Here is a 25,447-nt window from a genome sequence, read left to right on the forward strand (position 1 = left end):
AAATGTTAAAACTATTTATTTAACCTGGTTTAATTCTAATTGAGTCTAATTGGTCAAACATTAGCCAACAGCAACCACAATCCAGAAAATGTCTCTAGTAGTACGATCCTTAACAAACAACTTTAACTGTTATCACATTATCTGAATCACTGGGATTGACCACAACATTAAACGGAGATCCATGTGCACTGAGACTGAACAACAGTTTCCTTTTTTTTTCCAGAGCTTATACGTTTTATATCCACCACTAATCTTTTCCAGGCCTTGAAATGCTCAAGTTCAACTCCAGACTTTTTAAAAGAACGCCTCTCGTCGAATGTCCCGGTCTCAGTCGGAGCTCATCTGATGGCCAGGATGGCGTCGTAGGACTTGCCGGTCCGGCAGACCTGCACGTTGCGGAAGCCGGTCTGGTTGAGCATGTGGGTGTACTCGGACGGCGGGCGCTCCCTGCCCTCCGCCTGCACCAGCATGTTGAGGGAGAAGATCTGAGCCATGACGGGACCTCGTCTGTTCTCAAACAGCATGGCCTCCACCAGCAGGACGCCGCCGCCTGACAGGAACATGAAAACGTGCAAAGAATAGTGAAAGATGAACACGTGAACACTTGTTTTGACAAGTTTGAAAATCACGTTAAGACACGTTTGTGGTTCTCAGAGTGTCGTCTATCAGGGTATCTGCACATCTTGAAAAGCCTTCAAAAGTACTGACATTAGTTTCCTCAAAAAGCACCTTCGAAGGCATTAAAGAGTCTTACATTTAGCTTATAAACGTGTTAAACATTTTCTATTATTTGCTTAGTAATAAAATGTCTGAGTATCTGATTGCAGGCTCTCAGGAGACATTAACACACCTATGAACTAAGAAAAGGGAAGATGTTCAATCCTTCATTTGAGAAGTTTTAACCAAATTGTTATCAGTAATTATCTGCTTTGGCTACTATGTTTATGATGTAACCGCCACCCAATCAGCAACTATCTAGAACTATAACTGAATGACACTTATTAACACTCTATTCAATTAACTATCAGATAATTAAGCACATCAACAGTCGTTTTGGAAGCAGAAAAAACATTGCAAATCATTTCCCATGTTGCAGATTTTGCGTTTCCTGTGCATCAAACACAAATGACCGAGTGAAAATGCAGGTGACACCGACACACTCTGAACCTCACCTGGTTTGCAGGTGTCGTAGATCTTCTTCAGCAGCGTCAGGCACTTGTCTTCAGGCCAGTCATGAATGATTCTGGCCAGAACGTAAAGGTCAGCGGGAGGGATTTCACCACTGAAGAAATCTCCTGCAGATACAACAGAAAGCGTGTAAACTGGGTTTGTTTTAGTTATATTTTATTTTCATATTTAAACTCCAAATTCACTCAGATTAAGACATTATAATTCTAAGTCAAACAAGTGTTTCTCTCCTTATGTTTTGTCTTCATTTTGACGTGATCTCATATTTGTGCTGTTTGTTCCTGTGATCTGCTTGGATTGTTGCATTATGTGACTGTTTTTTATTATGAAAATGTTCTTTTATACACTTGGCTGCAACTAAATATCCCCTGATAGGATAATAAAGTTTTGACTTGACTATTATCTGAGTGTTCGTGACTCGTACAACAGCTCAGGACGACTTGTGAATTCTGTTCGTACGAGAAATTGATGAATGCAACAAATTTTGTGCTTCTTAAGAACTAAACTGTTCATACGTTCTTGCAGGAGGCCCGATGACTTTGATTCTTTAGTGCTGCAAAATATTCTTAATGTGATTAAAAATAAGTCTCATGTAATGCCGTATAATTTAGATCATCACTTTTTTATCACTATACAAAGAGATAAAAAGTGAGAAATTAACTATTATATCACTGTTCATGATCATACATGTCTTTCCAGTAATGTACAATAGAGTGTTTTTTTTTTACTAATTATCACTGTAATTGTTTGATATGGTGAATAAGGCTGAATGAAACTCACCACTTTGAAAAACGACAGCATCGTTCTCCTGACAGAAATGTTTCTGAGCCGTTTCCACGACCTGCGGGAGGTCAAACACCGTGACGGAGGAGGAGGGATACGCCTTCGCCATCTCACGGGCCAGAGCACCGGTGCACCCTGGGAGTTATTCAGACAGAAGAGTATCAGCATGTGACACCAAGGGGGGAACTCAGCAACTGAGTCAGAAGCTTACAGCTGCAACGAATGATTATTTTTATTATCGATTACTTTGCAGATTATTTTCTCAATTAATCGATTAGTTGTGCCGCCTGTAAAATGTCTGCTGTGAAAAAACACAAGTTTAGTCCAACTAACAATCCAAAACCCAAAGATAATCAGATTATTATCACAGAAGAGTGAAAACCAGAAAATATTTACATTTGGGAAGCTGGAACCAGTGAATTTTTACAATTTTTGCTTTAAAAAAATTGTTTCAACATTATCAAAATTGTTGCAGATTGATTGTCTGTCGATTGACTAATTGATTAATATAAAATAAAAATCAGTTTATGTGTCTGTAAAAAATGTGACCTTTATGATCTATGGACGATTATTGATTTCCAAATAAATGACAACTGGTCAAAATGTTTTAAAATGCGATCAAATCATAAATATAATCATGTTTTCACTTAGGGGAAGTTTAATAATCAGTATTTGATTGTGTAACTGTGATAGTTTGTCACGTTTGTCTTGGTATGTTCAATCAATCCATAATCAATACGTTATTGAGCTGAATCAGGTAAACTGCCGCCACAGAAAGATGTGAACACGAACCCATAACTGTGGTGATCTGTTTATTTTATCTGCTGCTGTAGCAAAATGAACCGAAGATCAGCCGCTCTGATGACAGTTTATATTTCAGCTGCATCATTCAGCTGCGAAAAATGTTGTTTATATTGTAATATTATTGATCCTTTAACACTGATGTTGGATTTTGGTTGTTGGATGCATCACTGTCTTCAGTTTTAAATCATGTGTACGTGTTTAAGTATGTTTGCATCGCTCGTTAACACCCGTGTAGCCGTAATTTACATTTTAGGCCCAAAGAGGTAAAACTATCTTTGCAAAAAAGCAAAGATTAGAATTAAGAATTCAAATTTGTGTAGGAAATTATTCTTATTATTCTCCAGACATGATTTAAGATATTAAAAAAACTACCTGCGAAAATAATTAGTGTCTGATACATTTTTTCCCACAAAAAAAAGTTTGATTACTTCATTAAAATCCTTAAAATAATATCTAGTCATTAAAAAATCCAGACTCTATAAAAATAAGTTTTCCTGTTGAACACCAGATGTCTCCTCCTTCACTGGAAAGTCAATTCTCAGTGTTCAAGTTTCCACATCACACTTGTTTAAGCTGCATACTGGACACCGATTGGCTCCAAACTAGTTGTGATGTCACAAACATTCTCGTAGGTAAACGCCTTAAACTCAGCAGATGATGAGATGTAGCCATAGTGTGCAGCAACATTATGTATTTCAGATTAAATGTGATCTCTAGAGTGTCGCTGTAAGCAGCTTCACGGCCTCTTACCTCCGAGATCTACTATGTTCTGATAGCAGGAGAGGTTGAACGCCGTCACGATGTCGTGTCCGTCAAGAACCCAGGAAGAGTTCATCAGACCCATAAATTTCAGCATCTCCTCCTCCGATCTGTTTAGGATCAAACACAGAATTTCAAAAATCAAAAGATTTCCTCATGACAAAGTGTTGAAATTACAACAATTTAACATCTGTAGAAACAAAATCAGCACCGACCTGTAAATAGCTTGGAAAATATCCTCTGACGGGAGGCCAAAGGTCTTCTCATTCTGATTCTTGCCCTCCCTGCAGGGTGGAAAAGAAAATAAATGATGTTAATCCGAATGCAAAGTTTGTTCTTAACTCCTGTTGAGTTTGTTTTAGTTCTGCAAACATTCTCACAGGCTGAGCTGCATGAAAAACTGCAGTTCGTCTGCTTGCAAAGCCTCATGCAACGCAAACATATCACTAACCTGACGGCGTCCACCATGTTGTTCCATAGCGGGTAGATGGTCTGTGATTGGTAGATGATCATGTCATGAAGAGACTTGGCGCTGCCTTTGGCCAGGTAAAGATTCGCCACATCAGTGCTGCTGTAAAAAGCTGTTAGAACAAAATATATTCAAACTAAACGACTATAAATCAAATCAAAAGCTCCAGAACAGCTGCTAAATGGACGTTGAGGTGAGATTGTTTTAAAGAATGAACTTTAAAACTCGAGAAGGTGCTCCGAAAAAATGCAAATTTAAACATCTACAGTTTCATGACAACTGGGCAAACTCTATCTGTGATGAAGATCATGTGACATGACTGAAACCTCCAGAACAACTGATGAATGGATATTGAGATTAGATGAGATTATTATTTTTTCACCTTTAAATCTGAGTTATTAGTTCCCAACATGGAGATTCACTGAATCAACAGCAGTTGTAAGAATTCAAAGGTCAGTTCACCAAAATCATTGTTGTTTTTGATAGTTTTAGTGAAATGATCCTTTAAAAGTAATATATGACAAATATAGTTTAATTTTCTTTATTCCTGAGTTGTTTCTTTCCCATTTCTTTGGTCTTTCTTTGTGATTTATTTGCAACACAAATAAAAAATTGACTTTCTTTTTTCAGAAAGGATCACTGACTCTTTATGAAAGGAATTAAAGGCCTGATTTAACCTCTGACATTTAACTAATTTAACTCTCTGAAAAGTAAAAATATATTTTACAAACTTAGTTTCAGCTTTTGGTTTCCATTCTTTTCAATATAATATGGAAATAAAACCAGAGTGATACTGGATGAATCTGATGATGATGTATTGGCCTTTTTTTAACAGATAATTAAATCACATTAAAGTTTTTTTGTTATTATGTATTGAGTGGGACATTTTACAGTTAATGAATAAATTTGTTAGTTCTGGATGAACAAACTCTGTTTCTAAATTACGTCAAATGCATGTTTGATATTTCTGTGCTCTAATCTCTTGTTACTTACTGGGCAACATATATGTTAATATCGTTATATCTGTGATACACATAAATTGTCCAATATTATCATCTAATCAGAGGCCTAATGAGTTGGTGGTATGTTCAAGGACACTCCGACATCTGAGCTGCTCATAGTTGACCACAGAGAAAAATTTAGAGCTGCAACAATCAGTAGATTAATTGATCCGTCGATCGACAGAAAATTAATCAACAACTACTTTGATAATTGAATAATCACCTTAAACGTTACACAGAACTACTCTCTGGAGACTGAAAACATGATCGCTGTAATTAGTTTTTGGAGCCGTAATCTTCAAGGTGAAGGAAAATGTCACCCAGTGCACTGTAGTAGTTACTTGTCTGTCTCCTCCTCCTCTTCCTCCTCCTCCTCCTCCTCACCTGTCCCAGCTGTGGTCTCCACCTCCAGGATCTCGATGCCCACCAGCGCGTCCAGCAGCCTCTCTATACCGTCCACACTGGTGCCCAGTTCCCGGGCCACATGTTGGGCGCTCAGGGGCTCCTGAGACTTCAGCAGGAGGTCGAACACTCCCAGTTCACAGGCTGAAAATATCACCTGGAGGGACGAAGATGCAACCACATCAACACCTTGTCACTGGAAGACAGACATTTATAGACCCTCCCTGACTGGATCAAGAAGGACTGAGTGCTGAGATGAACTAATCATTAAAACAGACGCTCTTTAATCAATAAAATAATCGTTTAAGCCAATTATAGAGCAAAAACGCCAAACTTATTCTGTTGCATGTAAGGTTTTGCTGCTTTTTCTGTTTCATATGATTGTAAATTAAATATTTTTGCACTGTTGTCTTCAAAACTATAAATTTGAAGATGCCATCTTGAGAAATTGATATGTGCATTTTTCACAACTCATTTATCAACCAGATAAGAGCTGAAACAATTAGTCAATTCATCATTTATAGTCATTTATCAGGCTAAATGCAAGAAATGTATTAATTCCAGATTCTCAAATGTTAATATTTGCTGGTTTTCTTCATCCTCTATTATATTAAGTTGAATATTATTGGGGGTTTGACTGTTGGTCAGAGAAAACAAGTAATATGAAGCATTTTTATCATATTTTTTGACATTTTATGGACCAAAAGACTGATGATTATGAGAAAATAATCATTAGTTGCAGCCCTACTCCAGATTAATCAATGATGAAAGTAATGATAGCTGCAGACTGATGTTTATCTAAAATATTGATTAATTGAACTCTGAATTGTCACCTTTGACACCCTGAAGCCCTTGAAATACTCCAGAAGTTTGAGTGGACAGTGCAGCTCAATTAATCAGCAACTATTTTGATAGTTGATAAATCATTTATAGTCATTTATGAGGCAAAAATGCAAGAAATTTACAAGTTACAGCTTCTCAAATGTGAATATTTTATGGTTTTCTTTGTCTTCTATTATATTAGCTTAAATATCACTAGGTTTTGGACCTAGCAACAAGCAATATGAAGCATTTTTATAATATTTTCTGACTGAATTAATGGATCAAAAGACTGATGATGACCTCAGAAGATAACCTGTACTTGCAGCTCTACACCAGATGAATCAATAATGAAATGAATCACAGCTGCAGACTGACGTTTCTCTATATAAAATATGCATGAATTAAACTCTGAATTGTCACCTTTGACACCCTGAAGCCGTTGAAATACTCCAGAAGTTTGAAGGGATAGTCCAGCTCACTCTGGGACAGATGCTCTGCCATCACTGCACTTCTGATGGGAGACAAAAAAATCAAAACAGAGCTGCTCAAACTGCAGGAATTCATGCAGGAATTAATGCAACTTCATGATGTCTGCATGTGTGCATCTTTTGAGCCGTCACTCACCCGGTGCTTGTCGCCTGGAGAGCAGCCAACACGACGATCAGGAGACAGACTGAGATGATTTCTGGATGTAAATTCGGGGGAGTTTTGTGTAGGTTTTTTTTTTTTTTTTTTGCAGAAACAGCCAAGATGTCGCCGCGGTGTTTGTGGAGCTGCTATCCGGATGGAGTCGGTGTGAAATGGTCGAAGGGTCATCAGCGGCTAAAAAAAACAGAAATTGCGGATGTGCATGAGATATGGTGGTCGCAGCGGCTTCGGCTTTACGCAGCGGTGATGGCCGACAAGCGACGACACAGACGAGTTTGACTCCCAGCACACATCGTTCAGCGTGTCCAGGTGTAGTTCCCGGATCCGCCGCAGCAGCAGCGGCGGCGCTGTGGAGCCGCTGTGGATGACTGGGCGGTTTATTGTTGGAGCCTCAAAACTTCACAAATCTGCACAATTTAAACATAAATGTATTAAATTTGGTGTATATAATGTCTGTCAGTGACTCAGCAGATAATTTAAAGCTGGTCCACCAACCACATTATTTAAAATAACTACATTAATATGTTTTTAATAGAGATGGGCAATATATTGATATTATATCAATATCGTGATATGAGATGGATATCGTGATAGATATTGAATATCGTGATATAGCATAAGTGTTGTCTTTTCCTGGTTTTAAAGGCTGCATTACAGTGAAGTGATGTCATTTTTTGAGCCTACCAGTCTGTTTATAATTATTATTCTTTATCTTTACCCACTTAGTCATTATAACCACATTATTGATGATTGTTTATCAAAAAGCTCATTGTGTAAATATTTTGTGAAAGCACCAATAATCATCCCTACAATACTGTCACAATATCAATATTGTGATATTTGATTTTGTCCATATCATCCAGTTCTAAAGAGCGTTATTAATTGTGGGGGCCCACAAGGGACAAAATTAATAATGTATATATGTACATTTTGCAAAAATATTGATAAATAAATTGGCAATAAGCAAATAAATATAGGTTATAAATACATAACATTTATGTATTTATTAACTTTCAAAATGAAATTTGTATTTATGTACATATGTCCCTGTTTATCATTTTCATATTTATCTAGTCAATATTACTTATTCCCCTATTTAGTTTTATTCTATTCTATTCTAATTCCCAATTATATTATGTATTTCCCTACTATTTTTTGCCAATATATGAATTGCCCTTTAATTTATTAAATTATTTTTCCTATAGAAATGTTGTCCCTACATATTTTACCAATTATTTATTTCCGCATTCAATTATTTATCCCTCCCTCTCCCTATTCATTTATTATTTTCTGTATTTATTTTCCTATTCACTTAAAAAAAAAATGTTTTAATATACACTTTTTTTCTGATATATGAATTTCCCTTTAATGTTTTTCTATATTATTGTCCATATATATTTCTCTCACATAGTAATTTCCCTATTAATGTAATTTCTGTATTTCCTTTTAAATTTTTCCTATACTTAATTTGTCTCTACATATTTTCCTAATATGAAATGTTTTCCTATGTATTTATTAAATGATTTCCTTGTTCGTATACATCCTTACATATTCTTTCCCACTGTAAGAATTAACTTTTATTTCCTTATGCGAAAGTATATTTATTTCTCTATGTATTGAATTACAAATTGCTTTTTTATATTAATTTATTTCCCTGCATTTTTGATTTACTATTTTTTTTCTGAATTTCTTTCCTTTGTGATAATGCGAGGGCACGGCCTTGACAGGCAGTTATTGTGCAATAACTTACTTAGTTCCCATGTCCCTTTGGGGCACCCATAATTAATGGAGATCACATTAATTTGAGAGTCTTAAGTAAGCTGTAAAGTTTCAATTCTTTCTAATAAAATGAAATTAAAACACTCAGGAAGACTTGCCAACCACTGCCTCAATCCAAAAACCTATTAAGTTAAAACCTTTAATTAACTTTTACAGTTAAAAATCAACAGTATTGATCTGTTTTTGTTGTTTCCATATTTGGTTCAACTTCCTCTCGTTCCTGTTTTGCCTCTGTGCTGCTCAACATCTGGTGTTAATAACTGTTCTCCCAGAGGTTCACGTGAAGCATGTTGGACAGTTTGTTCCTGATGTTTTTTTGTTTTTTTTCACAAATTCACAGCTCGGGTTTCTGGTCAAAACCTCTCGTAGGGCTACTGTATACATGGCTGGATGGTGTATGAGACGCTAGAGAGCCTTTGAAACAGATACAGGAAGTGGCGGCATTCAGCCAAGCGACGGTGTAACTTCATCACTCAGTTAGAGACTCGGGGACAGATATATGATGCTGAATCATCTTCCATGTTAGAAGCTGATCTAAATCTTTCATTACTAAGTGTTGAAATGTGGGTTTACTTGTAAATAAACTCTTCATCAGACTCTAATAATCAGTCTGATGATGATGCATTACCCTCATCACTGTCTGCTCCTCTGTGAATCCTCGCTGCAGGCAAACAGTCCCGAAGGAACGTCACTTAATGTGGAACATTTTAATGAACCGTAAACAGAGTCCTGGTGCTGATCCAATCACGCCTTCTCTGCTCCCAGTACGTGTGTGTGTGTGTGTGTGTGTGTGTGTGTGTGTGTGTGGGATGGGTCAAACACAGGTGATCATTTTCCCCATAAAGTCCTTCTTAAAAAGCAAATAAAAACTGCAGACATCTTCAATTATTAACCAAATCGATTTATTATGCATGAACAAATCCCTTCCTGCCTCTGTCACGCAGACACGCACACACACACACCCAACATTTAAATACAATGACGTGGTGGGAATTCGGCATAGCTCACTGTGTTGCACATGCTTTTAATAAAATGATAGATATATTTACAGGATAAGCAACGTCTCCGAAGAAAAAATTCGAAAGAACAGCTCCCGGTCCCACCCTGCAGCACTTTGCGCAACGCTTCTTCTTCTTCTTTTTTTTTTTCTTTTTTTTTGGAAATTCACCCACGTTTAAAAAGAAGTTCATAACTGAAAGAAAACAAAACAAAACAAAAAAAAGAAAAAAGAAAAAAACAAAACAAAAAAAACACAAACCATGGGGGTTTTGGCCAATACGACATAGCAGTATACGTATATGGAGTTATCAACTACATAAATATGGCAGTAACACTGAGTAATTCATACGGTCTATTTACAAAGTTTGTGTAATGGGGAAATATTACAGTCTGTGCGTGGACGACTGACAGAACGTATGCCTTCTTTAAAGTCTGGGGGACCGAGTCTAGGAAACCGAAAACACCTCCATCATCATCATCATCATCATCATCATCATCATCCCTCCGCGCTCGCCTCCTCCTGTTAGACCGGTCAGGACTGACACAACAAACAAAATAAGGCACAATTAATACTTGGACCATTTTTCAAGGGGGAATCTACAGACTTGCAGCTGGCTTGTGAGGCATGTAAACAATTGAGTCGATTGATTAGGACTGCCTTATCACCTTCCCTTTGTATTCCCGATCAAGTGATTCAGTCCGTCTGATGTGATTCAAAACAGATTTCATATGGCAAAGACCTTTGACCCCCCTCCCGCCCGCCCCTTCCCCCCAAAAAACCCATCCCAAAAAAAAAAAAACAAAAAAAAACAAACAAAAAAAAAAAAAACATCCCTCCCTCCCTCTATGCTACTCAACAAATACAATCACATGGTGACAAACAAAGAAAACTAGTAGTGCATACACTACAAAAACACAACAGGAAAATGCGACGCCCTGCCAATTGCCTTTGGTTAGGCCACAGCACTGCCCTTTTCAACAACAAAACAAAAAAAAAAACAAAAACAAAAAAAAAAAAGGGTGGGAAATGATTTGAAAAAACAGAAAATGATTGATTGATAAAGCTGTCCGAAAAGCTGAAGCAGTAGTTCAGTTGCGATGTGACAAAACCAAAGATAAAAAGAGAGAGAAATCTGTTTCCCCATCCCGATCCACTGATCATCTCTGACCAATGCGTTTCTCTTGACTTAGCTCGACCAACCTCCAACCCAGCGCACAGCGGTGACCGCCGCGACCCGTTTGACAAAAAAAAACGAGCCGCTACTTCTTTTTTTTTTTTTTTTTCTTGTTCCCCCCTCTGGAGAAATGACTAAAATATTTTGTGGGATTTTCAATTACATCTAAATGGCACAACCCTCGCACTCCCCCCCAGACGTGTTTCTGTCGTTTTTAAAAAAAAGCCCTCTCATCGAAGGATCGCTCTCCGGTGGTAATCTTTGCAGGATGAGGAGGGGAGGGAGGGGGGGGAGGGAGGTCTGGGCGTTGAGACTTGAGTCCTGCCCTTCCGAAACAGCCACGGCACCAGACGGATTCAGGAGATGAAGAGTCTGGAAGTGGGGGGGGGGGGGGGGGGGGGGGGGGGGGGGAAGAGGAGGAAGAGGAGGTCTGGGGCGGTCTGTCGCAGCTGTTTGGGGCTCCTGGCTTTGGTCGGTGTGATGGAAAAACCGTTCAGTCGTGTTTCAGGTGGTCTTTGATGTCCTCCTCGTCCGTGTACTCCGACGGCTCGTCTCCGGGCTTCAGCAACCTCCCGACGTAATCGTATTTTTCTGGAGGAGGAAGTGACAAACAAGAGTTGATGCTTCAGCAGGAGGAACATCTTTACAGCAATGCAGTTACATTTTATTTTAGAGCTGAAACAATCAGACGATAAGACAAAAAAAATATTAATAATTAACAATTATTGTATAAATTTACAGTTTTGTCAAGAAAATGTCAGAAAACAGTGAAAATTGTCTGTTATAATTCTGTAGGACTTATAGAAACATCTTCAAAATGTTTTGTTTTGTCTGATCAATGGTCCAAAATCCAAAGATATTAAATTTACTATCATGTATGACAAAGAAAAGCATCAAAATCTCACATCTGAGAAGCAGAAACCAGCAAATATTTGTCATTTCTGCTTAAAAAAAAAAAAAAAGACTAAAACGATTATTCGATTATCAAAATAGTTGCCAATTAAGTTTCTGTCGATCAATGAATCGACTTATCGTTGCTGCTCTACTGCAATTATTTGGATGATTGATTGATGATCTATTTTTCGAGCAAAAATGTCAAACATTTGTTGGTTCCAGCTTCACAAATTTGAAAATTTCCTTTGTCAAACAAGATAGTGAAGTGAATATTTGGGGGTTTTGGACATTTTCTGAATTGCAAAAACTTTATTATTATAATTATTTGATGAAAATGACTGTTAGCTGCAGCCTTATAGAGCTCTAGTCCTCATTATCAATTCATCTGCAGATTATTTTCAGCTATAAAAAGCCAGAAAATAGTACCTTTTTAAATATCCAGACCTCAAAGGGAAATCTCTCCCAAAAATATACAGTCTAACAGAAAATCCTCACATTTCAGACGCTGCAACCAGGAAATGCAGGACAATGACTCAACGAATAATTATTCAAACAGCTTAGTCAATCGACTCATCGACGTTTCAGCTCCACGTCATTTCTCTGCTGACTACATTTTGCCTTTAATGTTCCCCCTGAACGTCGGGGACAACGCTGGTAGTGAACAACACGCTGCCAGTAATTTACCGACATCGTCTTACATGATTTAATCAGTCTCCAGTTAGGAGCCCGTCCGGCTTTCAACGTGTCATTTGTATCAAAAGAACCAGAGAGAGGCTTGTTATTCAAGTTAGCCGAGGCCTGACATTACTCAAAGTGCTTTGGTCCAAAATTAGACACCCGAGATTAAATAAATGACACCTGACCTGGAAATTACATTTAAGAATATTTTAAAAAATTACACCCTATTTTAGGATTTAAGCCTGCCTCACATTGAAACTCTTGAGTCCGGAGTAATCCATGGATTTCAGTAATAAGTAGATGTGGTAAAAATGAATATAAAACTCTGACAAGGAGGTCTTTGTTTCCCTCCAGTTTCAGTGCTTCCTGTTGTAACAGCAGATGTGGCGGCAGGAGATATTTTTAGTTTGGGTATGCTGCACGTCTGTCCCGAGTGTTTGGTTCAACTGAACGTTTCAGCGAGAAACCTTCTCAAGAGCTGAACCGTTTCTTTTTTTTTGTGAGAATGAATCAACAAGGTTTGGTTCATTTTCTCTCCAATCAGAGGCAGATTTCTTCTTAAATATACAGTAAATACATATTTGAATGCAATTAAAGCTGACGAACAGTGTGTGATTCAGTCACAGATGCTAGTTTGTGTGCTGCTGCGGAGCTTTAAAACGTGACATTAATCAGACTTTGTAGTACATTGTTCTAATTAAATGAGAGTAATCGCGGTGGTGAAACTGTGATACAAAACACAGAAACAGTGGACGTTCCTGCAGATGTTTACAAGCACAAAACAAATTAAAAACTGTGAGTTCTGTTTTGTGTTTTGAACTTAATATTGCAGAGCTGCAGAGGCGCTGAGGGACTGACGGTAAACACGCAGCTGTGAAATCTGAGCTGAAAAATAAAAATCAATATCTGAGGAGTATTTTTTTTTTCCTCTGGTGGAAATCTTATCAGGCGTTTAGAAAACAAGCCCACCCATGAACTGCATCTCCCACTCCCTCACGCTCTCCATCTGTACAGCGTTGAGGTCCGACAGGTCGTCGTACTCGTCCCTCAGAGCGTCTTTCTCCAGGCAGAAGGTGGCCAGGCCTCTTGAAGCATCCCGGCCCGCGAAAATGCCGTAAGGACCATCTGAGGGGAAAAAAAACACAACAACACAAAAAACAATCATCAGGATGAGTTTCAAGCACAATAATCTACTTTACCATCTACCATTTGAGCTGAACTGTCCGAAAAAGTGGTGAAGAAACAAGTTAACTCAAACCTGCAGTGCGTCATGTGACTGCTGCTGCTTCACATTAAAAGCCTTCCAGCGCTGCCAGTAAGAGAGCTGCTGGGAAATCAGGACGAGATCAAAACCTACTGTAGTTTACGGCTGAACCGTGTAAATTGCGGCCGATTTGTTACAGTGATGGTCAGCGGTCGTATCTATAATGTGAATTCCTGGATGTTAAATGTTCATCTGCAGTTTTCTCAGTAATATCTGCTGGTAAACTGACAGAAGCATCACATGACGTGATTCAGCTACAAAAAGGTTATAAATGAAGTTGCAAGAACATGATGATCATGAAATTGTAAATGAAAGTTTTGACGGTATTTTGGGTGAAAATTCAGGAGGCTTATCTCCGCCCGGTTACCGCAGTCGCAGTCAAATCAAGCGCACCTACACTAAATTGATAAACAGCTATGTGAGTCGTGTGTTTACCCGCAAGACTCGTGTTTTAATGCTGTCGTTCATCGTTTGCGTCCTGGTATTTAGATCGGTTATTAAAATCCAAACGCACCGCCGATCACGCCGGACGGTAGAAGAGCTGAGAGCGTCGGAGCAGGAAACACCGTCGCTCTGCGTCACACCGCTGTCCTCCGCTTTCATCATCTCACACCGACTCATTTTGAAAGAGCAACAGCCAATGAGGAAACTTCATCTCTCACTCACGGACAACCACGGTTACAGGCAGGTCCAGACAAAAAGTTAGACATGCTATTACTTTTCTGAAGAAGCGGTGACGAAACAGAATCTCTGCTTCATCATGTTGTTGTTGTTTAAACTGTGAGATTAATTACTGAAGCGACATGAAACTCACTACTGTCTGTCTGGGATTAGAGTTATAATACTGGGTTAAACGCTGCATTAAGTTTTCTGAACATAAAAGTTGAATAAACAATTAATTTCTTTATCTGAAAAGTAATGAAATCCACAGAACTAGAGCTGCAACAATTAGTCAATTAATCAGCGACTATTTTGATAATCGATTCATCGTTTTAGTCTTTTTTTTCCAGGAAAAAAATGCCAAAAATTTGCTGATTGCAGCTTCTTAAATGTGAAGATTTTAAGCTTAACTGAATATCTTTGGATTTTGGATCGTTGATCAGACAAAACAAGACATTTAAGACGTCACTATGGGCTAAAAGACATAAATATAAACAGGCATTTGTCACTGTTTTCTGACATTTTATAGACAAAATGATTAATTGCTTGTTTATTAATGTAGCAACACTGAGGCTGATACCAATATCAATACTTGAGTTTTAATAAAAATAATCTCTTCTCAAAATGCAATCAGATACTTTTTTAAACACATAACACACACAGATTTTTTTTATAACAATTCCTTAAAAATAGTTTTTAACAGTTATGACCCTAAATGTGTTCTCAGCAATATAATTTACAGTTGAAAAATAAACTCGTCAGTGTTGTCAAGATGACAAACTGTACTTAAGAAAAAAAAAATCACCTTGACGTGTTCACCAGGCATCACATGACGTTTCTTTTTGTAAGTTTTTCCCGTGATTCCCTCCGACACCATCAGAACAAAGACAAATAAATAAATACAATAAAAATTAAACTAAACTACTATAAAAAACACAAACTATGTAACAGAGACACAGTTTGTAAATGACCTCAAACATCTTTAAGATTTCTGTAAAGCACTTTATTACTTATTATCCGACATATACAACCAATACAGATAAATCTGTGATGAGATAATATTGGTCTTTACATTGATCAGTGCAGATTTATCACTCTAGCTCCATTCCTCGATAGCTTTTGTGCATAAAATGTCTTCTGAAAGCATGAAGTTTCTTAGTCATTGTCATTATAAAACTGGTTTTCTTCATTATCAGTGACGTTCATCAGACATGAGTCGGTTTTTGGTGCCACAGCGATCCGTGACCTCAAGTAACCTCACATAGAAACGCTGCATTCATATCAGTTCTCCGTGCAGCCGTAATTATCAATATTGAAGTATTCAGTCAAAAATACTTGTTTCTGTGTAATATCAGCCTGTCATGTAACAAATATGTACAATTTCAGAGTTGTATCAGTAGAAGATATTACAGATAATCATTTGTGCTGTAAGTAACCTGATTAAATGACTCATTTAATATCATTTACAAGAGATATTCAGATGGTCATAAGTTTATCAAATCGATGCCCGAAGCCTCGCCTGAAGTTCTCTCCATATTCTAAATCTTTCCCGTCATATATCAGACCGACATCATCTGACCGGCATGTGAAAACTCAGCAGGCCCTCAGGTTTCCTTGTGCCAATTGTGCAACAGAAAGAAAAAAAAAAAAAAAATAGAAAAAGCTGTCAAAGAGTCCATGAAGCAAAGAAGCCTTATCACCTCAAAGATTAGATGTGCTCTTAGCTTGCAGAGCTAAAAGAGCGTTTTACAGATAAAACAGCAGCCTGACGCTACAGCAGAGCAACATACTGACATACATACATATAGTTTACTGTCTGTTATTAAAAACTAACTCACAATTACTGCACCAAGATTTGTGTGTGAATCTGACTCAGCTGGAAACAGCAGCTCCGGCTAAAGAGCTTTGGCTGCGACTGACCGTCACTCCTGATATTAAGTCTTATTTTAGATCAATCATCAGAGCAATAACACGTCAAAAATTATGTGTTTTATGACCTGCCCGACCAGATCAAGGTCGCAAACTCTGTTTCGTAAATTCATTTATATTTTACGGTATTTTAGTTTGTTTTAATCTTGATAATGTGTTCTGTTTTTATTGTAAATCACTTTCTAATTGTGTTTTGAAAAGTGCTATATAAATAAAGTTCATTATTATTATTATTAAAGGCTGCATTAGAATTAAACAATAAAGTTTTCTGAACTTAAAATCCTCCTGTGAAGTTAAATGAACATTTTCTCTCTATCTGAAAAGTAATGAAATCCACATGCTGCAATGATTTATCAATTAATCGATCGCCAGAAAACTCATCTGCAACTATTTCAATAATCAATTAATCATTTAAGTCAATTTTTTAAAGGAAAAATGACAAAAAATTGCTGGTTGCAGCTTCTCAGATGTGAGGACTTTAAGCTTTTCTGTGTCACACATGATAGTAAACTGAATATCTTTGGATTTTGGACTGTTGATCAGACCAAACAAGACATTTGAAGACGTCACTGAGGGCTCTGAGGAAATATAACGGCCATGTTTCACTGTTTCCTGACATTTTATAGACAAAACAATTATTATTGATTGTTTCCTGATGTTGCCCCATTGACACTGGATGTTGGAGGCTGATACCGGTATCAGTATTTGAGAGTTTAACAAATCTGATCATCATATGCCAGCTGATACAGGAATCAGAGCAATAACAAGTCAAAAATAATGACAAATGCAAATGTTCCCTGACTTTCCTGCTGAGTATTTATAGCCTGAAAGTGAAAAACTCAAATTTGCATGATACAAAATAAAGAGAATCCTCACGTTTCAGAAGCTGAGACCTGAAAACGTTTGATATTTCCAGCTCATAAGTAACTGCAATTGATCACCAAATATGTCATCAACTACAACAAGACTAGATTAGAAAACTGTGTGTCATGATTTGGTGAACTGTTTAGATTCAGGCCTACTTGGCTCGATCCTGCTGGTGTGGAAGAGCAGCCGTGACACATGAGACTTCTGGGAATGTGAATAATTATAGTTTATTATAGAGGTGAAAGGTGAGTCAGCCAGGTCGGAGATAAAGTACAGTAGCAGGCTGGCCTTGCTTTTCAATAAACAATAAAGACTTACAGGCTTTGAAACACACTCTGTGCAAGTACTTGAATGTGATATTTGCTCTTGATATTTGTTGCTTAAAGTTATTCTCTTCCTTGAGCTAAATTAACTTTGCAGTCAGTGTCCCCAGGTGTTTAAAAACATAAAAACTATCCCAGTGGTGGAAGAAGTTTTCAGATCCTTTGCTTAAGTAAAAGTATCAATACAGCAATGTTAAAATACTGCATTACAAGTAAAAGTCCTGCATGAAAAGTAAAAGTACCTAAGTATTATGAGCTTGATGTATTTAAAGTATTGCAGTTAAAAGTAGTGGTTTGGTCTCTCTGACTGATATATTATTATATATGACATCATTATTATTCATAGTGAAGCATCAGTGTTAGAGCAGCATGTTACTGTTGTAGCTGCTGGAGGTGGAGCTAGTTTCAAATACTTTATATACAGTTAGCTAGTTTAGTCCAGTGGTTCCCAACCTGGGGGTCAGGCCCTTCCAAAGGGTCAGCAGATAAATCTGAGGGGTTGTGAGATGATTAATGGGAGAGGAAAGAAGAAAAAACAAAGTTCTGATACACAAATCTGTTTTCAGTTTTTGGACTTTTTCTCTAATCTTTGATTTTTGCTGAAATATTGGATGGTTTGCACATTTACTGAAATGAAACCATGTGAGAAGTTTAGAGGGAAAAATCACTATTTGGTGGAGCTGTTAACAACTCATAGACATGTGGAATGTGACCCCGACTACACACTGCTTTTTGTAAGACATCAAAAGTCAAAAAAGGTTGGAAACCACTGGTTTCATCTTTAACTATGTGTTGTATCTTAAAAGCTTGTTATATTATCCTTTGTGTCAAATCTTCTTCTGAAAAGTAACTAAAGCTGTCAAATAAATGTAGTGGAGTAGAAAGTACAATATTTCCCTCTGAAATGTAGTGGAGTGGAAGTATAAAGTAGCATCAAATGGAAATACTCAAGTACAAATAGCTCCAAATTATACTTAAGTGCAGTACTTCAGTAAACGCACTTGCACCACTGACTTAGCCTCAACATTAGCAGATACAAAGAGATTAGTAGTTTTAAACATAAAAACCTTCTGCACAGCTTTTAGTTTCTCTGCATGTTGAGTCCCATCAGTGTAAACAAGCGGCTGCAGACTCCAGACGGTGCAGTGAGTCTGTGCACGTCAACACGCTAACAAGCTAATGTTAGCGGGCTGGTTGCTGGTCACAGTCTTGGCACTCTCTTTTTACCTCCAGCCAGTAAAGTTTCATAAGTTGAGTGTACATAAATATAAAGTTTAGAGGTGTTGAAGCAGCATCATAGCACTCGCGCAGCTAGCATCCCATTCAAAAACAATAGACAATAACCGCGGAGCTAAGCTAGCTAACCACAACGGTTTGCGCCCAATTTTTTTGTCCGGGACAACTCACCACAAAGCGGGGACATGTCAGCTATTAACCCGCCGTCCACTCACCTTTCCCGTAAAACTTTTTGCCGCTAGTCACGTCGAAGACTTTCATGTTGACAGCCATCAGGATGCGGGGGCTGTGGAGCCCGTCGTACTCCCGCAGCTGTTCCAGAGTGAAGTCCCGTCTCCTCATCTTAGGAAGCGCCGAGGCCTCGTCGCCCTGGGCCGCGTCAGCGCCGAGCCGCCTGCCCCACCGCCGGTACACCACAAAACACACCACCACCACCACAACCAAGATACCGATGTTCAGCAACATCCCGCCGAGGCCGAGCCCGTCCGACTCATCCGCTGCCCCCTGCCCGCCGCTGGTGTCAACTGGTCCGCTCGAACTGTCTCCATCGTCCGCCATACTGCTCGGTTACCCGCCCCTGGCCAGATGCTGCGTTCACGGCCTGTCGGGAACAGCGGAACCACTAGTTGAGCGAGCGTTCCTCTGTTGTTACATTCTGTTCCTGCGTGCGCGCCGTAAATCTATCAATGTTCACCCAAGTATGTGGCTGCAACAGAACATTACCGGATTAACAGTGGTGGAGGAAATATTCAGACCCCGTACTTAAGTAAAAAAAACAAAAACAACACAGTAATGTAAAAACACTCCATTACAAGTAAAAGTCCTGCATGAAAAATCCTACTCAAAGATCCCATCCAGAGTATTAAAATACATATAAAAATACTCTGCTTGGAATAATTTTTTTTTCAGGTTTTTCTGCAGAAAAAAAAGTGTAATTACCACTATATCTATAAATATGCAAATGTATTTCATTTTTTAAGGTTTAAAGGCTGAACACAAGATGTCTCCTACTTTGCTGTGTTTGTGCACTGGAGGCCTCAAGTTTCCACATCAAACTCGTGTAAATTAAATATTGGACCATGATTGGCTCCAAACTAGTTGTGATGTCACAAATCATGCTCGTAGGGCGAACCCCTAAAATTAGATTTTTCAATGAGCACAAAGAAACTTTCCGCCTTCAGCAGATTAATGTGAAAACAAACTCTACACCGTCATCATTTTGCACAGTGAAGCTCAAACAGGTTCAGGTTTTATATCCCATTTCAAAACAATTATTACTCATTTCTGTAAATAGATTTTAAATTGTAAATTTAATTGTAATATTATTTTGTTTATTTAATTATTTAGTATTACCTTATTTTTGTTCCATCTTTATTCTTCTGTTACATTTGTGGGAGCAAAGGCTAAGATACTTTCTTTGTATACTGCATACTGGCTAGTAAATCAGATTCTGATGAATCGATTAATCATTAGGTCAAACCCAACAATATTCAGTTTACTATAACAGATTTAGTTTTTGGATTGATTGATTGATTGTTTCAGCTGTAGTCAAACACCTACTTTTGCTTATCTGAGATTTTAAGCAAAAACAAAACAGAGACCTTTTAAAAAACATCAAAAAATAAAAACTATTTCTATTATGTGTCTAACTTCACAGTCTATTTAAATCCACTTCTCATTTAGAGTTGAGTTTTACGAAGAACAAGTGAGTGCAGCAAAGCACCGCCCACTACTGACACGGGGCTGTTGATGGTTTTTGTCCCTCCATTGGGACCCGTAGTGAAGCAAACGTGTTCTTAATTATGGTAAAACCAGAATTAACCCTTGAGTTCAGATATTGTCTTTTCTTTAACTTCCTCAAATATTTACAGAAACTTGATGTTATAACCGAGGTCTCTTTGCTCATCTGTTCGTGTTTTTAAATGGTGTGAAATAATGTTTAGGTAGCAAGAATACAGCATTTTAAAGCAAAAATTGACTTTTCTATAACTACGAATGCCACTTTCTTCTGTATTAGACATTATTTGGTATCATTATGATCACAAACTTTCTAAATAAGAGATTATTATGTCTACTGTTTCTGTTTTTCTGCTCTATCTTTAATTTCTCCAATGTTCTTCTTCTTATCCAGCTGTTATCTGCTACTTGGACAATGTAAACACTTTCAACTTAGCTGTTTGTTTAAACTGCTGGAGGTGATAACTGGTGAAACGCACTGAGTGGAACGAAACTTACTTTAGATTTACAGCTGATTAAGATCAAACGGCTTTTTAATTTGACTGAAGACAGCTGTGACAAAAAAAACCTGCTGATCAGGCTCAATGAGTCGCCCTCAGCAACAGCAGAAAATATCAAACATCTACAACAGGTAGAGGAGACAGAAACCTGCTGCTCTAACTCAGGAGAGAAAGCAGGACAAATCACACAAACACACATTTATACAATCAACTGTTATTTTATATTTTTTTGCATTTTACATTTCAAGACTCCGGCATTAACATGCAGCTTTATCCTAAAACACACTCAAAACCACACTACCGATAAAACAAATCACTTCTTAAAAGTCAAAATTAAAATGAATAATTGAATAGCAAATGATTTTTTATAGTATTTACATTTTTTTTCTTTAAAATTCAACTCTAAAACCTCTTAAGTCCATTGATGAAAGAAGGAAAGTTAACGATTAAAGTGCTCTAGAGCACCAAGCCTCAAACATAATATGAAGTAAACTTCAAGCTAAAATATACTGTAGTTTTATGTTGCTAGCTCACACCCATAATTCCAGCAGAAACATTTTTTTTTTTCATATATATATTCAATCGCAAAAAAGCCATTAAAAACTGCAATGATTACCTAAGACTATTCCATCAATCAAGTAAATGGAAAAATAAAAACAAAAATAAAACAATAAATTATACTATCTCTGGGTGTAAAACGGGACTTTAAAAGTAAAGCTTCCCAGATAAATTCCTCATTATTTCTGCAGGTTTGGATTTAAAAAAAAAAAAAAAAAACAAGCTTAACTTTTAAGTCTGACTTGAAAAACATCAGGGCACATCTGTCATCTAGCAGCAGCCTCGAGGTCAGTCCTTCAAAAAATTTTTTTTTACGACTGCAGCTGATTGTCACGATGAAAAACAGAAGAGCTGTTCGTGTCTCAAGAACGGAAAAAAAAACCAACCTGCGTGTGATGTCAGTTTAAAAACACATTCAAACCCCAAATTAAAAATCAATTGGGAAGACTTTCAAAAAAATACAAAATTTGGGGACTATTTTTTTGTCACCGATCCTGTCGTCCTGGTGAATCAGATTAAGGCACACGGACTGTCTTGCAGGATCTCTTTATCTTGGCAAGCTAAGAATCACAGTTCGACGCTCTTTTACGGACGAGAGCTGCTTACAGATTGTGGAGATCAACGCGCGTGTTGACGTGAGTTTGGCATCTGAGAGGATAAAAAAAGGCAAAATGCAGGGAATGCATTTTTTTTTTTGTGTTTTTTTTTTTTTGTGTGTGTTTTTGTAAACGTTACGAGCTGTCAGGCGCACAGATTCAAGCTCACTGCCTATGCTTGCTTTAAAATGAAATGCACTGATAACAATCAAATTAAGTCAACCACGTTCAGTCTCTCTTCATACCCAAACAGTTTGCCGCTGAAAAGAGCGAACGCCGAGCTCAAGAGCGATGCCGCCGCCGCCGCCGCCGCCGCCGCCGCCGCTCTACATCTCTACTATCCAAACCCCCTCACAGAGGAGGGAGCTTCATTTATTTGGTGCAGCACTTTCCTTCTTCCCCGCACCGGACTCCGTCTTCTTCCCCTGGGCGGGTGCAGCTGTGGTGGTTTTCTGGGCGCTGTCTTTGGCCGTGTTCTGTGCGGAGGTGGTGGAGGAGGAGGCAGCGGCGGGCTGAGCTGTGGTGGTGGTGGTGGTGGTGGTGGCGGCCGAGGCGGCGGCGGTGTTGCTGGAGGATTTGGAGGCCTGTGTGGGCTTTGAGGTAGTGTTGGAAGGATGTCGCCGACGCCTCCCTTCATCCCCGGCCGAGGATGAGTGGCGTCTCCTCCTGCCTCCCTCCTCTCCCATCGGGGGCTGCGGACACACAGAGGTGAAAGGTCAGAAAGGTCTCATTTTATTCAACTTCCTCCTTGTAAAATGGAGTTTATCACAGACTGTTTGGACGTTAGAGCGGCAACAATTAGATGATCAGTCGGTTGACAGAAAATTAATAACTGCCAAATATTTTGACAGTTGATTAATCGTTTGAGTCATTTTTTTTTTAAAGAAAAAAAGCAAAAACTTTCTGGTTCCAGCTTCTTAAATGTGAATATTTTCTGGTTTCTTTGGACTTCTATGACAGTAAACTTATTATCTGTGTCCTTGCTCGGGACAAAACAAGACTTTTGAAGTTGCACGTTGGATTTTTGGGCAACAGTGAGCAACATTTTTCACCATTTTCTTATATTTTATGGACCAAACGACTAACAGATGAATCGTTAACGGTTTCTCCTCGATCACTGCGGACATGGATGCTCACCTCCACCCTGAAGTCCTCCAGGTTCTTGAACTTGGAGAGATGCTCCTGCAGCTTCGGGTCGATGGGCTGGTTCTTCATCTTTGAATATTTCAAGAAGGCCCAGAACTTCTCCAGTCCGTACAGCTGACCTGCAAGAGAGGAAAACACAACGACACTGTTTAGCAGAAATACACAAACTATATTACACAGCTCATTTAATGCCAAATATAAGCTATAAAATAAATAGAGAGTGATTCTGGACATTTAACAAAACTAGTTCTTTAACGCTACAATAACTTCTGAGAGCTTTAAAGGCAAACTTCCAGGTATTTCTAGGTGTTGGGAAGAACTACATTTGTGCCTTTTGTGTGTCCAGTTGGGGATGAAGACTACAAAAATGAAAACAATCTGGAGGTGTGGAGCCAGGAAGCTGTTGCTGCTCCTCATCTCTGCTGGAGGCTAGCAGCACCAGGCTACATTAGCTGCTACTAGCATAACACACCTGAATCTCCAACTGAACTGTTTCAAGTTGCATTGTGGGTAATGTAGGCGACAAGGAAGACATTGACAATGGATTTTGAGCCTTTTTAAAAAACTGTCCATGATGAGTTTAAAGATTTAAGATAAAAAAAAAATACCTTAATTAGTGTTTTAATTACCATAAGTGTTTATGTCTCGTTAATACAGTATGTGGTGGCGACGGTGGACCAGACTCGTTCTGTTTAGTCTTTGTCTGTAGACGCCTTCTCTGCCACATCTCTGTGACAGATCGGCCTCCAGTCTGAGGGGGTTTTGAATGAGAAACGTTTTACTGGGCACCGAAATAACTCAGCTGGAAATAAGTGGCTGAGGCCTTAACTGGCAGTCCTCCATTCTGCTCCAACGACTCACTCGCAGTGTTGAAATAGGTTGCGAAATCGACCTTAATCCACCCCCCCTCTTTTTTTTTTTTTTGAATACAACTAACACATTCAGCCTCTGGGAAGTGCATTTTCACTTCAGGTCAAGTAGGTTTAAAAAGGGCAAATATTTGTAATATTTCCAGTTTATGTGACTTTTATTATGGTGAAACTGTTAAATGTGATTTTATTCTGGATAATATGGGTAATCCAGTGAAGGTGGGCAGGTCGTTTAGGATGTTAATTACCTTTTTCAAAGTCCTTGAGGGTCTCCTCTTGAAAGTCCTTGAACAGATCTAACCTGAATCTCTTCTCCAAACCGTAGCTGTAGTATCTGAAGAGACACTCCAGCCCGTACCTGGAGGAGGAGGAGGAGGAGGAGGAGGAAGAGGGAGAGACAAATATTTACCTGCATTCTGACTGACAAACAAGTTGCATTCAGCTTCAAATCTGGTCTGAAAACATGAGCATATTTACACAAACAGGATGTTTTATGATGCAACTGTTACACCAGTGTACCAGCCATTTCCCCACATGTGCTTCCAACGTTTCCCAACAGTAGAGGCTTTGTCGTGAGGATTATTAATAGCTTTAATTTAGCCGACGGAGGAACCGGACAGGCTGGTCGATGTGATCTGCAGCATAAACAGCTGATGGGGTTTGTCAGTGTCTCCTCACACACACACACACACACACACACACATACAACCTGAATCTACAAATCACACGGAGAGGACTGTGCCGCCCACTCATATAGATGAGAATGTGGGTTTGGCAGGTGTGTGAAGGAGCTTCTGGCAAATACAAAAGCGATGTTGCAACGAAGGGCAGCCTCCCCTGTTAACCCTCTGCTGTCGGCTGAAGGCAGGCGCAGTGCTGCTGCTGCTGCCGGCGGCTGCAGGGACACACCCAGGGATCAGGAACCTGACTATTAGTCAAGTTTACACAGAGAAGAATGTGGACTCTTAGGAATTAAAGCCTTCCTGCACCTGTTTGGAGGTGAGCATACTGTCACCGCAGGTCAAAACTACTAAACTACTTGTTTATGTGAAGGTTTAACTGCAGTAAAACCTGCTGCAAAAGATAAGAAGTGGATGGTGAACAAGATAATAGTGAAAACTTTTGGGAGTGTTTGTTTGTTTTTTTTTAACCAGCTAACAATAGCAACAGCTTTCAATGAATAAATATCAGATTAAAGTGATTTGGAATTAATTGACAACAATCTTGATCAGTTAATCGCCAAATGTTTGCTGGTCTCAGCTTCTGAAATGTGAGGATTTGTTGCTTTTATATCATTTTAAATTTAATATCTTGAGAAAAATCTGAAAACGGCGTCACTGCATTCCCCAAAGAAAAACATT

The 25,447-nt window shown here is 38.5% G+C and overlaps 3 protein-coding genes across 10 annotated transcripts in view; all 3 read right to left on the reverse strand.

The window, feature by feature from the left end:
* On the reverse strand, positions 1-7,381 carry asmt2 (acetylserotonin O-methyltransferase 2). Of its 2 annotated transcripts, none has more exons than XM_044374126.1 (9): positions 6,853-7,381; positions 6,649-6,736; positions 5,389-5,563; positions 3,986-4,115; positions 3,750-3,818; positions 3,526-3,644; positions 1,969-2,106; positions 1,173-1,295; positions 1-550 (listed from the first exon to the last, which is right to left on the reverse strand). In XM_044374126.1, exons 2-9 carry the CDS (start codon positions 6,727-6,729, stop codon positions 339-341), a joined length of 1,047 nt encoding a protein of 348 aa, XP_044230061.1. In that variant the 5' UTR covers positions 6,730-6,736; positions 6,853-7,381; the 3' UTR covers positions 1-338. The 2 variants fall into 2 exon arrangements, with proteins under 2 accessions (XP_044230061.1, XP_044230060.1); XM_044374125.1 differs by having other exon boundaries at positions 6,649-6,739; positions 6,853-7,380.
* A 2,154-nt stretch (positions 7,382-9,535) lies between these two features.
* Positions 9,536-19,306, reverse strand: pgrmc2 (progesterone receptor membrane component 2). Its single transcript, XM_044373957.1, has 3 exons — positions 18,896-19,306; positions 13,371-13,526; positions 9,536-11,420 (listed from the first exon to the last, which is right to left on the reverse strand). Exons 1-3 carry the CDS (start codon positions 19,236-19,238, stop codon positions 11,323-11,325), a joined length of 597 nt encoding a protein of 198 aa, XP_044229892.1. The 5' UTR covers positions 19,239-19,306; the 3' UTR covers positions 9,536-11,322.
* Positions 19,307-21,967: 2,661 nt separating this feature from the next.
* Positions 21,968-25,447, reverse strand: part of larp1b (La ribonucleoprotein 1B) — a 32,701-nt gene continuing 29,221 nt past the window's right edge. For all 7 annotated transcript variants that reach the window (XM_044373950.1, XM_044373949.1, XM_044373956.1 and 4 more), the window contains 3 exons: positions 24,335-24,444; positions 23,209-23,336; positions 21,968-22,763 (listed from right to left, as the gene is read on the reverse strand). In XM_044373950.1, the coding sequence (XP_044229885.1) occupies positions 22,440-22,763; positions 23,209-23,336; positions 24,335-24,444 (562 nt within the window). In that variant the 3' untranslated portion in view covers positions 21,968-22,439. The remainder of the gene's footprint in view (positions 22,764-23,208; positions 23,337-24,334; positions 24,445-25,447) is intronic.

The sequence above is a fragment of the Thunnus albacares genome, chromosome 15, assembly GCF_914725855.1.
Source record: "Thunnus albacares chromosome 15, fThuAlb1.1, whole genome shotgun sequence".
In the NCBI taxonomy this organism is placed as follows: Eukaryota; Metazoa; Chordata; class Actinopteri; order Scombriformes; family Scombridae; genus Thunnus; species Thunnus albacares.

Bases quoted from the DNA above. Each gene is read 5' to 3' on its own strand.
- pgrmc2 (XM_044373957.1), bottom strand. From the start codon at position 19,238: ATGGCGGACGATGGAGACAGTTCGAGCGGACCAGTTGACACCAGCGGC. The intron at 13,527-18,895 runs GTGAGTGGACGG...TTTTCCCCTCAG, and splicing joins CAAAAAGTTTTACGGGAAAG to ATGGTCCTTACGGCATTTTC. The intron at 11,421-13,370 runs GTGGGCTTGTTT...TTCCTCCTCCAG, and splicing joins GTGGGAGATGCAGTTCATGG to AAAAATACGATTACGTCGGG.
- asmt2 (XM_044374126.1), bottom strand. From the start codon at position 6,729: ATGGCAGAGCATCTGTCCCAGAGTGAGCTGGACTATCCCTTCAAACTT. The intron at 3,819-3,985 runs GTTAGTGATATG...TCCACCCTGCAG, and splicing joins AACATGGTGGACGCCGTCAG to GGAGGGCAAGAATCAGAATG. The intron at 3,645-3,749 runs GTCGGTGCTGAT...GATCCTAAACAG, and splicing joins ATTTTCCAAGCTATTTACAG to ATCGGAGGAGGAGATGCTGA.